This window comes from Hoplias malabaricus, chromosome 8 (assembly GCF_029633855.1).
Source record: "Hoplias malabaricus isolate fHopMal1 chromosome 8, fHopMal1.hap1, whole genome shotgun sequence".
NCBI classification, from domain to species: domain Eukaryota; kingdom Metazoa; phylum Chordata; class Actinopteri; order Characiformes; family Erythrinidae; genus Hoplias; species Hoplias malabaricus.
The window spans coordinates 3,529,592-3,545,435 of record NC_089807.1 but is presented as its reverse complement, the minus strand read 5'-3'; the positions used below and the strand labels follow the sequence as shown (position 1 = coordinate 3,545,435).

General features: G+C 39.4%; 2 protein-coding genes across 4 annotated transcripts in view; both read left to right on the top strand.

Annotated features, from left to right (window-relative positions):
- Nucleotides 1-200: 200 nt before the first annotated feature.
- Nucleotides 201-3,855, top strand: c8h2orf50 (chromosome 8 C2orf50 homolog). Its single transcript, XM_066679701.1, has 3 exons — nucleotides 201-803; nucleotides 2,279-2,318; nucleotides 3,090-3,855. Exons 1-3 carry the CDS (start codon nucleotides 571-573, stop codon nucleotides 3,285-3,287), a joined length of 471 nt encoding a protein of 156 aa, XP_066535798.1. The 5' UTR covers nucleotides 201-570; the 3' UTR covers nucleotides 3,288-3,855.
- A 4,282-nt stretch (nucleotides 3,856-8,137) lies between these two features.
- rock2a (rho-associated, coiled-coil containing protein kinase 2a) overlaps nucleotides 8,138-15,844 on the top strand; it is a 55,676-nt gene continuing 47,969 nt past the window's right edge. For all 3 annotated transcript variants that reach the window (XM_066678231.1, XM_066678230.1, XM_066678232.1), the window contains exon 1: nucleotides 8,138-8,852. In XM_066678231.1, the coding sequence (XP_066534328.1) occupies nucleotides 8,754-8,852 (99 nt within the window). In that variant the 5' untranslated portion in view covers nucleotides 8,138-8,753. The remainder of the gene's footprint in view (nucleotides 8,853-15,844) is intronic.

Below are 15,844 nucleotides of genomic sequence, written 5' to 3'. Positions count from 1 at the left end.
TATAAGTTAGAATCAGCCAACTATTAGCCAATCAAAGCACAGGACGCGGGATCCAAGCGTCTTTACTTGTTCAACGCGCAAATTAGAGTCGACGCCAATGGAATCAATAGAGTCGATTGAAAATGTTGATACCACACATTTCCCTTTTTCGATTCTAGCCAGCAACTAAGGTGGGGTTTGCTTAAAATAAACAATAATGGGCGATTCATGCATCACATATAAAGCCACAATTCATTTCTGGAATAGATTCAGTTCAAAGCTTTGGAGTTTCAATTCACATATTCAACCCTAGAATCGAAGAACCGACTCTCTTTGGGATCCACTACCAGTCAGTGGGCGGAAAACGGGCGGGAAACAAACAAACAAATAAGAAACTAAACGGCGTCGTGTAGTGATTGCTGTGATGGCAACGGCTCTCGCCAACAAGCTAACATGCTAAAACTGAGGACAAAGCAGTTTAGGAGATTTTAGACGGACAGCATAAGCCAACGAACCTAACTTTTTTATAAAGCACTCACAGTAACATTCTATGATTTTAAAATAATAACGTTAGTTGTGGTCTAGTGAGAGATGGAGAGGAAAGTATCCGCCAGACGCGTCACTTCGGCAGGTTATCGTTTACCGGAGCGAGCTCGCGTCGCCCCGGTCTCTCAGTCTTCCGTGTCAGTGTTGAGACCTTCTCTTTCCGTGACACGAAGCACCGGAGATCCGCCAGAGCGAGATAACAGCTCCAGGGACCCAGTGAAACAGGACCAGATCTGGCGGGAGTTCGTTCTCGCCGAAAGAGCAGGTGTAAAGGAATGGTAACGTAAACCATAGTTTTTCAGTCGTTTTATACAGCGCTGTGCGTTATTAAAAGTTATTTGTATACATCTGTGACAACAGTCTTTGTCACAAGAACCAATACTCCATAAAGCAGGAGAAAAACTAATTTTTAAACTCAGTTAAGAAAGGGACAAGAACCTAGGAATGGACCAGGACTCAGAGATAATTAAAAAAAATCCCTCACGGCATGGAGAAGAATCAGAGAAGAGCCAAGGTTCAAAAGGATTCACAATCTTTAAAGTCTGCACTAAGAAAGACTGAGGCATTGAGTCTTACTGGTGGCAACACATCACATTAAGTTAGGGTAATGTAAAGGTCTTAATAATCAATGCATTATTAAGTCGTCTCTACAACTTATTCAAGGATTTATCCATTATCCATCATCACCTTACTGAAATGGTTTTGTGTCTGCTATCAAATTATCACAGCATTGTTTCAACATCTAATGAAAATCCGTCCCAAAGTAATATAACAAATAGCAAACACATGCCTGAAATCTTATCATTAAAAACAGTCAAGCTGTTTTTAGCCTGAAACTTTCTCCCCTGTCGAACTGATCATCTTTTAAAGTGAGGTTTTGTTTTACTGTTATCTGATCCGGAAAGATTTGCGGTTGACCGGGCGCCCTCTGCTTGGTGTGCCTTACAGTAGCAACGAATGGATCATGTGTGAATCGGTTCATATGAAGAGATTCTTGTTTGATAACTCAAATCCATACATTCAATAATTCAATGAAGTCAAATGTATTCACTGAAATACAACAGAATATAACTTTTTGTTATATACACACATTTATGTCTTACTCCTGAAGACAGAAAATAACAGCTGAAACTGTACTGTATATCATTCATTCATTCATTATCTGTAAGCGCTTATCCAGTTCAGGGTCGCTGTGGGTCCAGAACCTACCTGGAATCATTGCGCACAAGGCGGGAATACACCCTGGAGGGGGCGCCAGTCCTTCACAGGGCAACACACACACTCACACATTCACTCACACACTCACACCTACGGACACTTTTGAGTCACCAATCCACCTACCAACGTGTGTTTTTGGACTGTGGGAGGAAACCGGAGCACCCGGAGGAAACCCACGCAGAAACAGGGAGAACACACCAACTGCTAACAGACAGTCACCGGGAGGAAACCCACGCAGACACAGGGAGAACACACCAACTCCTCACAGACAGTCACCCGGAGGAAACCCACGCAGACACAGGGAGAACACACCAACTCCTCACAGACAGCCACCCGGAGGAAACCCACACAGACACAGGGAGAACACACCAACTCTTCTCAATTTACAATGTCCCAGAAAAAAAATTTATTTAAATATATATCATGCATTTTTAATGGCTAAAATGTATTTCTAGTGATACATTTCTGCTTTATTTCACTTTTTATCTGTTGAACATAAAAGCTCACTTATAAAATTGTGTTGTTTTTTTCTCAGGGAGAAAAACTGGAGTTTTCTAAAAGAATTCGACCAGTTGGTACGGACATTAACACCTCGCCAAATTCATTTTAGTCTGTAAGCTAGATATGTATAATAAGATATTTTAAACCTTGTTGTATCATGTTTTACGTAGTCACATGCAAAGTACAAGAGCAGCATCGAGAAGCTACATCATCAACATAGAAAAGTATATTGAACAGGAGACATAAGCAACACTTGAAGAAATGTAAACGAATCAGGACAAATATTAGCAAATCCTTGAAGGCATTCAGTGTTTTAAAATGTAGGACTTATTTGCTAATATGTCAGTTATTCCAACATATAATGATCTGGAGATACACTTTATGTAAGACTGTCACACTCTCTTATATTTAGTGTACTGAGCTACTTTAAAGTGTGGATTCAGATTTTTATTTGTGCACACATATCTTGTATAAACTATATAAAAGTGCAGTTGATATTCTGGAGAAGCTACATATGAGCCTTATGTCCTCATGCCCCATAAATACTCCATGATTGGGGTGTGGTGGAGCAGCGTAAATGTGCTGCAGAGGGATGGAGCTCCAGGTAGAACCTTTAGAATGAGTTGGTACAGTGTGTGTAACCTACAACTAATCATGACACATCAGTACACATTCTCACTAATGTTCTCATAGTTTATAGCCATCAAATCCTCACAGAAATGTTGCACTTTCTTCTAGAAACTAGAAGCTGGAGTAGAAGTAAAGAGGGACTCCTCCTATTAATACCCTTCATTTCACACACACATATATGTGTTATATCAGCCACCTAAATCTTTCTTTTTCAGGGTCATCCCAAGACAGAGCCTCCAATTCCCAGCTATGTTTCTCTGTACTCGGAAACAATTCCCAACACTAGCAACCAGACCTTTGGCAGCCGAGTGTGTACAGAACTGGGTAAAGAGCTGATGCGGATGGACAAGCTGATGATTCTAACAGCATCACACCGGAAAAGCAAATCGAGTCCTGAGATGCAGCCCTGCTGACATCTACCAGACTCACAGAGCAACCAATGCCAGGTCAGGCCTATGCCTTTAGCTGAGAGATACATTGTTGCATTACCTCCATAAACCTTGTTTTTATATTTGTGTTTTAAAAACTGTAAGTTATTTATGGCAGCTGGGATAGTGATTGGAGTGTAACCTGAACACAAATATCTTGTCAGCAGTCTTGTGATGAGAAAAGAAAAAATCGTCCTTTACATTCTTGCCAAGTTTGTGTCACTTTTTGACATCAAATAAAAATAAAGACGTGGAAGTACAGACTCAACCCTGTCTGGAGAATGTAAACTTAATGACATTTATAATTTAGTAGCTCTATGATTTTTGTTATTATTCAAATAATTATGTTGATTTTGGTGTTGATGTTCTAAGCCTTGCACAATGGCACATGTGCCAAATATGTAAAATGCAGTGAATTCTCTACTGCCTTTCATTCTGATTTACTGGATTTATATTTGCACCAAAACAGACCTCATTATATCAGTCAAACATGACTGATCCCCAGTTACTTATTTGTGGATGTTATAACACTGTAAAAGCTAAATCTATTAAAACGTACTTGAAAAACCTGCCTCTATTGAATATTTACTTTCATATGATTAAACTGATGGAATCGTTATATAGTTTGCTTTCACAGAACACATCAGAGGAATATTAAACTGGAGACATTTGGCTCATTAAAGAATAAAATGTATTCTGTTGAAGCTGAATAAGAATCAGCACAAAATCTCACATGCAGATGTTATGCTGTGTGTTATTCCTACTGTGATACATGGCACAGACCAGAGAAAAGCCAGCTTTTATACAGCGTGTGTATGTGTGTACTATAAATTAGCCAATAAATAATATAAAACTTCAGAACATACAGTTTTATATATTCAAGTGCATTTCGTTCAACTCAGGTCAGTTTGTTCCTCAGACAGTCAGGTGTTTGGAATGAATAAAATGTAATCTTTTGAGTGTGCGCTTGGAAATTATCTTTATTTTATAAAATAAATAACCAGTTGGGGGGTGTTTTGTGACCCTTCCAGGGCCTTCTGCCATCCTCAGAACGTTATGATGTGTGTAGGAGTTTGCTTTGGCAGTGTGTCCAGATTCGTGCTGGCATTAGAGTCAGTCTGGCATATTAATGTTCCATATCTTCCAGTAACATCAGGAAAGACATTATGATGACTCAGGTTTTGCTTTATTGATTCATAAGTTACTGAGTCATGCTTCAGCAAAAAATAAATACATAAATAAATGTAAGTAGGCCTAGGCGAGTTTCATTTCATGAGCAGTTCTTGTTGAGAGGTATTGAGAATGTGTTTGCTTCTCTCCAAAAAATGTTCTAACTAAAGTGTAAAGAAAAGAAAGTAATGTGACTGTTGAGCTGCTAGTGAGCAATGTGGGGTGAAAGGTGAGTGGTGAGAGCATTATGATGTGAAGCTCACATATTTCAGATCCCTCCATCAAGAGGGTTGTGTTAGGAGAATACAAACATAACTGACACAATAATAAATCTCTCAGCATAAAAAGAACATTCGGTTTTATTTTTGTAAGTTGTAGTATGCACACACAAGGTTAACTGCTAGGACCTAAATTGTTAGTTGTTTAATTTGCTGATTATACAATATTACACTGCTCTTGAAGCAGTTTCTGAATGCAGTGAAAAGGGATTTGGAAGTGTTGAAGGAATAGTTTCATATAAATGAGTTATGACTGTATTTAAGTAAAGCCAATGTTATAATATTCAATCAAGAGTGAAGTTAAAAGTATGACCAATAATGTTGAAATGGGGGCGGCGCGGTGGTGCAGCGGGTAGTGTCGCAGTCACACAGCTCCAGGTACCTGGAGGTTGTGGGGTCAAGTTGTGGATTCAACTCCCATTGACTGAGGAGTTTGGTGTGTTCTCTCTGTGTCTGCGTGGGTTTCCTCCCACGGTCCAAAAACACACGTTGGTAGGTGGATTGGCGACTCAAAAGTGTCTGTAGGTGTGAGTTTGTGTCACCCTGTGAAGGACTGGCGCCCCCTCCAGGGTGTGTTCCTGTCTTGAGCCCAGTGATTCCGGGTTGGCTCCACACCCACTGTGACCCTGAAATGGATAAGCGCTTATAGACAATGAATGAATGAATGTTGAAATGGAGTGTATGGAAACAAATTTCTGGGAATGATTATTGATCATAAATTATGTTGGAAACCACATATAAATATAAAAACTACAATTTTATAGACATTGCAATAGTATATAAAAATAAGAATATATTGAATCAGAATTTACTTTATATATTATACTCTGTTTTCATAGTTTCATACATAATCTTTTGCGTGGATGTATGGGTTAACACATACAACTAACACTAAACCAATTTTAAGGTGACAGAGAGCTATAAGAATTCAAAATTGATCATATTACCAACCAACAAACTAGGTGAACACAGGTGTGGTTAAACATGAGTTACCAATCTAGTTACTGGAAAACATGCATTGTTCAAGTTATGTATCCCCAGAATAAGTGGAAAATGATTTTTATAATGTTTACCAAGGGTTTAATCTAAAATTAAGACAGCTGGAAAATTCCACTATATCTAACTCGTCTCTGGGACTTCACAGAAAGCACTTCATGGCATAAGCTTCCTGCCCACCAGGGAGCGGTATTTTTCTACTTTGAGTAGAAATACAAATTAAGAGGCTCAAAAAAAGTTCATTGAACATCCGGAACCTATAGATAGATTAAGTGTGTCTCACTGTTCTTCTCTTTATTCTCACTTCATGGTGTAAAATAAAAAGCCAAAGCTCGAGAGTCAGATGTTTTACTGGTATTGTTGGCTGATGAGTGCAAATAACACAACCAATACAGTTTTAAAACTTAGAAAAACACACACACACACACGTGTATGTATGTATATACAACTCTCTCATTCTCTGTCCCTCAAACACACATAAACAAAAGTCTTCAGTCGAAGAATTTATTCAAAGATCTATTGCCTTAAAAGTGGTATCTTTACACCTACATTCAGCATAACAGATCTATGAATTTGCTATTGGTACACTCCTCTATCTCCACTTAACCTTCTATCACTCATTCCCCCACATGCTGCTGCGCTTGATTCCATTACTTCATTCACGATAAAAACAAACCCTGGCAGTATAGGTTTGCCCGTTTTTTTTTTTTCTTTTTCTTTTGGAACACTGCAGTTAAAAATCCGAAATGCCTAGGCATGGCACTGCATGCTCATTATAAGTCTTCTTGCGTATAAACATTAAACCACAGGAAATCTGCAGCAATGGACTTCAACTCAGAAAATAAATAAAATGTGCACTGAAATGTACAAAAAACGTGGTTAATACAGTGCGTTCTCAGAGGAGGATGTGTTTGACCAAAAGTCAGATCACCAGAAATGGTAGAATACAGATACTTTGCTTAAAACGGTTATTGATCTACACTGATTTTATACTGTTGTTGTCATTGTTGTTGTTTTAACTATAAGTTGGTTGCTTGGTTACCGCCGCTGCCACCCGCGCGCCTCCGTTCGAAGGCGCGAGCCGGGAAGAACAGAGGCTCATGGGTAAAGAATGCTGTCGTCTCGGGGTTACGTCAGAGGGAAGAGCTCGATCATGTTCCCCACCCGTATTCGGCAAGCCCCGCCTTCTGTGCGATGATTGGCTGTAATTTTAAACTCAACAGCCCGCTGATTGGACAGCGAAGGAGCTACAACGGTCGAAGGACGAAAATGAGTGTTCATGTTAAACATTATAAAATCGACCTGTGTTGAGTGAACTGCATGAAGACTCATAAGAAATATTTTTAAGAAGAAAAGTGAAAAAATATATAATTTACAGCATTGAAATAAAAGAAAACCCCCAAAGAAAAAAAAACATTGTTAAAAATGTCGCACATGGACAGAAAAACATAAAGCCTCACCTTCAAAGACTATTCACTTACCTCATTCACATGTTTAAAAAAAACCCAGCTACACCAATGTTCACTTTGGTGTACCCTCTGGCTTCATCCAGACACATTTAGTTGGAAACCATCTATACCTCTGCCTTTATTTCTTTTTATACCAGTGCTGCACCCCTCTCTGCCTCCAGGTGTGAGTCTCCACATGTGTGTGCATGGGGGCAGAGTGCTGACAGGCAGGTAAGCCAACCAATCATTTTGTTCAGTTTTTACAGTCTCGTGGCAAATGTAGATTATTATTATTTTTTAACAATATGTGGTAAGACAACTTACTTTACTGATTGCTGTCTTAGAAAATGAAGTATTTCAATAAATATAACAAATCCCCTACAAGTTTAAATCGCTTACAAGAGGGAGATTTTTGTTAAATATTAAACTTTTGAGATATTTAATACAGGTTGCTATAGATTTAAAAGGTCATTTAAACATTTAATTATTTTATCGTATGTAAGATGCCACAAAACACCCACACACACACACACACACACACTGGAAGATGCACCAGCACCACACTGCACCAACGGACGGGGGGAAATATAGGTAACTAATATGTGATAAAATTGTAATGTTAGCGAATTTGCTGTTACATTTAGACATTCTGTAAACAGCAGCCTGTTTTAAAAAATTATGTACATAAAAAAAATCAGAAAAGACAGTATTTTACTTGGAATGTGACGCTATATGCTGTACTCTTTTTGTAAATATTTAGAAAAACATACAAACAAACAAAAACACTGCTCTACGGTTACCATAGTGACAATAATCGACAGCTTAACGAACCAATGAGTGAGCAATGTATGAGTAACACCAACCAGCCAATCACAGCACAGAGAAGGCGGTCTGACCTGAAAACGGGCGGGGTTAGAAAAAACTGTCGAGGAGGGAACTGGTGAGGAATAGTTATGGAGAAAGAGGCGGAGGGAGGCGGATTAGAGACTGAAAACTGAGAAAAGCGCCGAATTGATTAATCCGAGCGATTGTTTTCTGGATAACCCTCCACTCTCGGAACCTAGGCGGGATATTTTTTGTTTGGGTTCATGCCCCGAGAAGAAGACAGAAGAGCGAAAGAGCAAAGAAGAGCAGGAGGAGACGTCTGAGTTTGAAGAGGGAGGAAGAAAATAAAGAAGAGAGGGAAAACAGCAGGACGTTTTGGAGAGAGAGAGAGAGTATCTCAGAAAGAGGAGAAGAGAAGGAGAGAGAAGAGAAAACGCCCTTTTGCTGTAGTAAATAACACAAGAGGATCACAAAAGTTTTTGGAAGCCTGAGCTACAAAACAGACATGGGGCCAGAAGTTGATCCAAACTCATCAGCTTGGGTGTGAGAAGGCTTTGGGATTCTTTCTTTCGTTGCTGGTCTGTTGTTATCACTTTATTTCTGTGGTTTCGTCGACCCTGGATTCTGCCAGAGACCTTGGGGAGGTGGTGGAGGCTGCTTTAGGCCCCAGCAGCCCAACAATTTAATATATACATTTATATTTTTGGAGGTGATATCTTGGAGGGTGTTGCACCATGTCTCTGGGAGCAGAAAGGAGGATGGAAAACAGGCTGAAGAAGCTGGAGGCCATGCTCAGAGACCCCAAGTCTGCCGTCAACTTGGAAAGTTTACTGGTGAGTGTCTCATAAATGTTTAAAAGCAAGATGCAATGGTGCAAAACGAGCCTGCAGCTTGAAAAAAGCCTTAAAAACAGTGTATCCTGTGTTCATGGGATTTGTTGATGCACTGTGTAAGAGACATGCAGTGTTTCTTCTGAAATTAGTTATTCATGTGGAGTAGTTCCTGATCACAGGTCATCCCAAATGCTATTGGACGGAGCATCTTTAGTCCAGGGACCACAACTTAATGCTAGGGTGGGCTTTATAACCTTGAGCAAGGTGCAGCTGCTTCAGAGCGTCCCATTACATTTCGTGTTGTTAGATGTTGCATACTGGAACTTCAATAGTTGAGCACCTGTGTCCACAGTTGGGGCAACCTGAAGTCGCTGAATTTACCAATGTCACAGATGTTTGAACATGGTGCGTTTTTAGAGATGGTACGGTTGTTTTAGTTGTACGGTGTAAAACAGCAAAACCAAGCCTAGATCACAAAAAAAACATCAAATGGCAATTCCTAATCTGCACCTCACTTTAATCCAGAACTAGGCTTAAACCTGTAAAACTAAAAAACCCTAAAACTTCCTCAGTGTGGCCATATTTGAATAGCTGCAACTTCGTCAAAGCTGTGACTTCATCCTCAGCTCACACCAAATATAGTCATATAGTTGGCCCTGCAACATGACAAATTTCGTAATTGCTGCTTCCTGCAGCTCGTGGCTTGTTGTGGTGGTAGCGGGACTGACCTACAGCATGTGTTTTTTAAAATACACATCTTCCCAGTGGTGTGTTCTAAATCCATCCGGCGCTGCAGTAAAAGTAGGATTACTTGAGTAGAATAATGGATGAAGTCAAAGTCCCTTCTCTAAATACGACTTGACTAAAAGTACAGAAATAGCAGCACAAATGACTGCTTCGGTGCTGAGTGAGTTGTGTTGTTTGCAGTGGAACACCTTACAGCATCCAGCATCTCTCAGCACAGGAGCTGAAGATTTCTTCTGGGAACATGTGGTCTAAAGTAAAAAGCTAATGTCAGTGGTGTGACCCAATATCAAAGCACAATAAAGCAATTAGATTAATTAACTTTATACAAAGTGAGTTACTAGTAATGTCCTGTACGAGCTAAAATACATCAGAGAATTGGACGTTTTATGCTTACGAAAGTACCGTCTAAGTGTCACTCTACGTGAGATAGTGACCATACTATACATAATTTAATGCTGTAACACATAACATCTAAAGAGTTAACATTTGTATTTAGTATAAAGATCCTTTCACTCACTAATATACATGTACACTAATATATTAAACACTCAACAAATTGTGTGTTTTGGTAAATGCAACTCTCACGACATGTTCCTGCAGGTACAAGGGAGATTTCCCCTCTTGATAAAAGTGAACGAAAGTTAAACCTCGTAGTCTCTTGTCCTCTCATTTACACAATGTTTCTTCTAACAGCAATCTGTATTTTTAACGACTGATGAAGGATGTAGGTTTCTTTCTCAGAGCTTTTAATCCCAGGCCCCTTTTACAGTTTTCTTCTGTTGCGTGAGATTAAATTTGGCTTATGTATTTTCAGGTCCTCCAAAGAAGCAATCACATCACATTAAACTGATGCCAGGGTGTTTACATTTCAGTACTGATCTGACATGCCCTAGCAGTTCTTTAGGTGGTTAAACTGCATTAATATGTTGAAAATGGATGGTACAGTGGTGCAACAGGTGCCATTGGTGATTGCCTGTGTGTGCTTCCTGTGTCTGCATGGGTTCCCACTGGGTTCTCGGGTTTCCTCCCACCGTCCAAAAACACACATTAGCAGGTTGACTGGTTATTCAGAAATGTCTGTAAGTGTTAATGTGTGACTGGGTGATGCCCTGTGATGGCATGTAGGCCCCAGACCCACTGCGGCACTGAACTAGATAAACGGTTGCACACAATGGACGAATGATTATTGTAAATAACTTGGGTAAATGTGTATTCCATATATAAAAACTATAACCTGGACGTTTCAGAGTAAAATAATGTTGTGAAATGAAACTTAAATATCATGCCCTGGAGTCAGCAAATAGACTTCTACACTGCATGTGTGCTGGCTGATGTTAATCTTTTATTTGAGTTATGATAAAGTTATTGCCCACTGCTATTACTAACTGGTATGGACAAAATTCATTATATCAATCTAAATATGTCACTGCATGGCTGTGCTTAATTATATTTAACCCCTCATTAACACATTTAATGACCTCATACTTCCCCCGGACCACTACTCAATGCTAAAAGAATGTCCTACGTACCCGGCTTGGCTTGTTTTGTCACCAATCAGTCGTCCATCTGTAATTCCCTGGATCCAGCAGTACATTTGAACATGAACCTTGTTTTCTTTTAGGATCTTGTAACTGGTACAAATACCACTTAGCAGGTCTTTCACACTCCATGTCCAGTCAAGCTCAAATCATGAAAGGCAACATCTACGATTGTTGGGAACAGCAGTTCTCGCTGGTGTGTTTACGTTCAGAAGCTCCCCGTCTTTTAAGATGTAACAATGTTTGGCAGGAAACAACTGTTGTTTGTATGTAGCTGAAGTTTAACTTGTATTTTTTTATTCACTGTTTGAATTAGCACAAATTCGTCTTTGTAACTCAAGTTGTTTAGTTTTGTAGCATTTTCGCTCTGTGTTTACTTTCATGCAGTTGGCAGCATCCTGAACTTAGTGTGTTCAGTTTTGCCTATGGAGCAGGAATGGAGTAATATTCTCATTTCTTTTCATGATTTGCAACATTTGGTGGTCTCTTTGCTGTTTCTCTGCCTGGTGAAAGAGGAAGCCTAGCATGTCTGACTGAGCCACTTTGTTTTTTATATTTATTTTTATTTTTTACTTGTTTACTGACACCTGGGTTTTGTAAACACATTAGACTTGTTTCCACCGCACAAACCAAATGGTGAGGAAACGTCTTCTGAATTTGCTAAAAAGTGTTTTTGATTACAACTGAAGGTATTCCCTTAAAATATCATAATTATGTTTGTGTCAGTTTCCGAAAAAGAGAAGTTTTAGACGCGTGTAAACATCCTGCAAACTGACAGCTAACTAGAACTGCTTATCAGGTATTTTTTTTAGTTAAATAGCTTAATGGTGACAGACACTACTGAGACAGAGATGCTTATTTGTGGTGTTGATTTTAGTTTGTATGTGTGAGATATGGAGGGTCTGCAGTAGCTGAATGATGTGTGCTGTTTCCTGACGAGGAGGAGAGTGAGAACTGTCGATGGAGAGATGTGCAGAGGAGTGGAAAAATGAGAAAATGTGTAGGAGTAAATAATCTCTCTCTCTCTCTCTCTCTCTCTCTAACACACATGCACTCTCACTCACTCCCCCTCAGTCCCTCCCTCTTTCACAATTCAAGATTCTACCTTTTTCTACCCCTCTTACTGTTTCTATTCTCCTCTCTCCCTTACTCCCCATTCCTTTACTTCTTTCTCTTGTACTTTTTTCTGATGTCTCTTTGCCCCACTCTCTTTCTCCTTTCCTTATCCAATCCCTGTCTCTGTCTCTCTCTCTCTCTCTTATTTGCCTCTTTCTCTCTCAGTTCCATTTATAGCATTAGTCTCTTTCTGGTTTAGCTCAGAGCAGAGAGAGAAAGAGAGAGAGATTTATTGTGTGTGGTGTGTTTGGATGAAAGTGACCTAAAATACTCACAGCTGTGTGTGAGAGTGTGCACAGATTATTCAATCATGTTTGTAAAATATTTTTAAATACATCTGTAAGAATTTATTATTCGTATTTAAAAGAAAAAATCTGATTTTGAGGCTGTTAATCTCTCTCCATCGTTTGCACTTGTTTAGTTCTTCATTAACTCCAACTCAAGCTGATTACTGTCAGTTAGTCGGTTTAATGCTCTTGTTTGCAGACCATTAGGCTAAGAGTTTTTGGTAAGGCTTTACTGTAGGTCAGCTAGCATAAAGAAGCATAAGTATCTGCAAAGGCTTATTCCAACATACGTCATTTGTTTTGTTTTATTTACATTGTTTTTGACTTGGGGCGGCACAGTGGCGCAGCAGGTAGTGTCACAGTCACACTGCTCCAGGGGCCTGGAGGTTGTGGCTTCGATTCCCACTCCGGGTGACTGTCTGTGTGGATTTCTTCTGGGTCACTGTCTGTGAGGAGTGTGGTGTGTTCTCCCTGTGTCTGCGTGGGTTTCCTCCGGGTGACTGTCTGTGAGGAGTGTGGTGTGTTCTCCCTGTGTCTGCTTGGGTTTCCTCCGGGTGACTGTCTGTGAGGAATGTGGTGTGTTCTCCCTGTGTCAGCATGGGTTTCCTCTGGGTCACTGTCTGTGAGGAGTGTGGAGTGTTCTCCCTGTGTCCGCATTGGTTTCCTCCGGGTGCTTCGGTTTTCTCCTGTGGTCCAAAAACACATGTTTGTAGGGTGAATTGGTGACTCAAAAGTGTCCATAGGTGTGAGTGTGTGAATGAATGTGTGTTGCCCTGTGAAGGACTGGTGACCCTGAACTGGATAAGGGTTACAGATAATTAATTAATTAATGTTTTTGACTTGTTTGTGGCCTAAATTTTAAGAGTAGCTCTAATATTCCTCTGACACCGATGGTGAGTGTTGTTATTTGAGTGGTGTTGGTTGGTGGTAGGACTAAACGATTTAGGAGAAAAATATCTGTGTATGAAGTTTGTAGCTACTATTATGACATGGTTAATTTCATATAATAAGCTTTTAGGCCTTTTATTCTCACAATTCCTTGCAATTTGAAAATTTGACTCTTTCTAATGCAGTATTGATATAAAAGTAATTTATCTTTCAGCCTTATTTAGAATTAGGTAAAAAAAAATCCTGTGATATTGGACATGTGCCTTAAAGAAAAGTGGATACTGACCTCAGTTCTCATAGAGTCATCGGTCTTTGGATTCTTGCCTCAATTCTCCTTCTTTGTCTGATGTAGTGGGACATCCCCGTTTAAAAGTGGCGGCAAATCAAAGCGTGAGTCAAATTCAGGCTTAGAGAGGGAAATTTTTGTTTGAAATATCTGCAACAGGAAAAAAAGAAATCATACTTAGCATCCATTTCAAAGTGAATAATTTGTCATAGGGCTTTAAATCACTTTCAGAAGAGGATTATTAATTAAACAGCTTACAGAATTTATTTGGATAGATTGTTTTGGCAGGTTAATATGGGTAATACATGAAGAAATAATTTGTTCAAAAACGACCTCCAATATAGTTAGATCAAGAGTTTCAAGTTTGCTACAAGGTTAATGTTCAACAGGTTTTTTTCTACACCAGTTAGCACTGGCCTTAACTTCTTGTTTAAATCAGCCCACACTCTCTGCACGTTCATTGTTGTGTAATCTTTGTTTATTAAGTTTCTGAATCTGTATAACACCGTTGTCTGTAAACACAGACAAGACAATGTCGTGTCAGGAACCACACTGACTGACTAATTTATTCCTTTGGCCAAGCACGGTTAAGCTACCTACTACCTTTATAGTACACCTCATACACTATATGTCTTCAGGCATAAAGGGTATTGCAGTAACAGTCTCTGTGAAAACTACACCCTATATCTGGACATTGCTGTGAGGATTTGGTGGCATTCATCTACATTTACATTAAAAGTTGTCAAAAACAAATGTTGGGCGAGTAGTTCCGGATCACAAACCACTCTGGTTCTGACAATGTGGGATTGAATGGAGCGACATCACCCCAGGAAAAAAAAAAACAGCTTCACCTCTTTACATACCTGCATTTTATCCCCCTCTAGCTTATGCTTTTAGGGTCATGTACAGTTGCTCAAGAGTGTGCAGTTATATTTAGTGATTATTATGGAGATTATTCAGGATCTGTTTCTGTGTTTACAATGAAGTAATTTAAAATACGTAATTTATGAGAGGCATCTACAAACATGAACACAAGACAATGTGTGTGGATTTAACCCGTGTGTGGCAGTGAGCACACACACTCACTAGGGGCAGTGAACACACCCAGAGCGGTGGGCAGCCATCGCCAGTGCCCGGGGAACTGTGTGTTTCATGATATTTAAATGGTCATGTAATAAGGTCTATAATGATATAGGTTTTTCTAAGGTCTAATTTGTTGGAATGGATGTTGCTCTGGCTACAAGTGCGAATGAAGTACAGCAATGAAAAAGAATAATCAAAACTGAGTACTTTTGATTTTTATTGAATATTTTTAATAAAACCTGCAGTTGCTATATCCACTATATGCTCAAATATATAATTTATATAGAATTTACCAAGACAATGATAAATACTTTAATATTACTCAGCTCTAGGGAAGACCACTATTTCAAGACCTACAGCATGCTCTGTATGGAGCCAAGTTGAGGCTTGATTTGGAGGCAAAGGTCAAGCCCAGGATAGAGTGAATAAGTAACCAGACTGTCATTTATAAAGAGACTTTACTGCAGATAATGCAGCGATGGGGTGTTCCCTCAAAGAGCAAACCGCAGAAAAACCACTTCTCTCAACTGCCGTAAGTGCAAAGAAAACTCAGAATAGAAAATAAAGCCCTTCAGCACCGCAGTGATGTCAGCTCTAGGGCTGGGAGATATGGCCCAATACATCTTATCATAAAACAGTGAGGTTTTCTATACCATTCCTTCGCAAACTGAATATAATGCTGCTGATGATGATTAAAGGAAACATTCACAATTTTAATCAAAAATCAAGTCGTTAAAAACAAATTCGGAGGATGTTTCCTCACCGAAACTGGTCTAACGTTTTTATGAAACCCTGGTGTCAGGAAATGTCAAAAAAAAAAAAAGTGTCTCTGTCTGCCCATGGCAAAGAACAGGCATCCGGGTTTTTAGACAGCAACAGAAGTCCAGTGTTGAAAAAACATGAACCAGGATGAGGATATTGCTCTATTTCTGCTTCATAGGTGGACAATATTGACTTATCTTTGCTGTTTTTAATTACTTGAGGTGGAATTAATGCCATATTTGGGAGAAGTCTAACTGCATGAAAGTAAACTCAGACTGAAAGTGA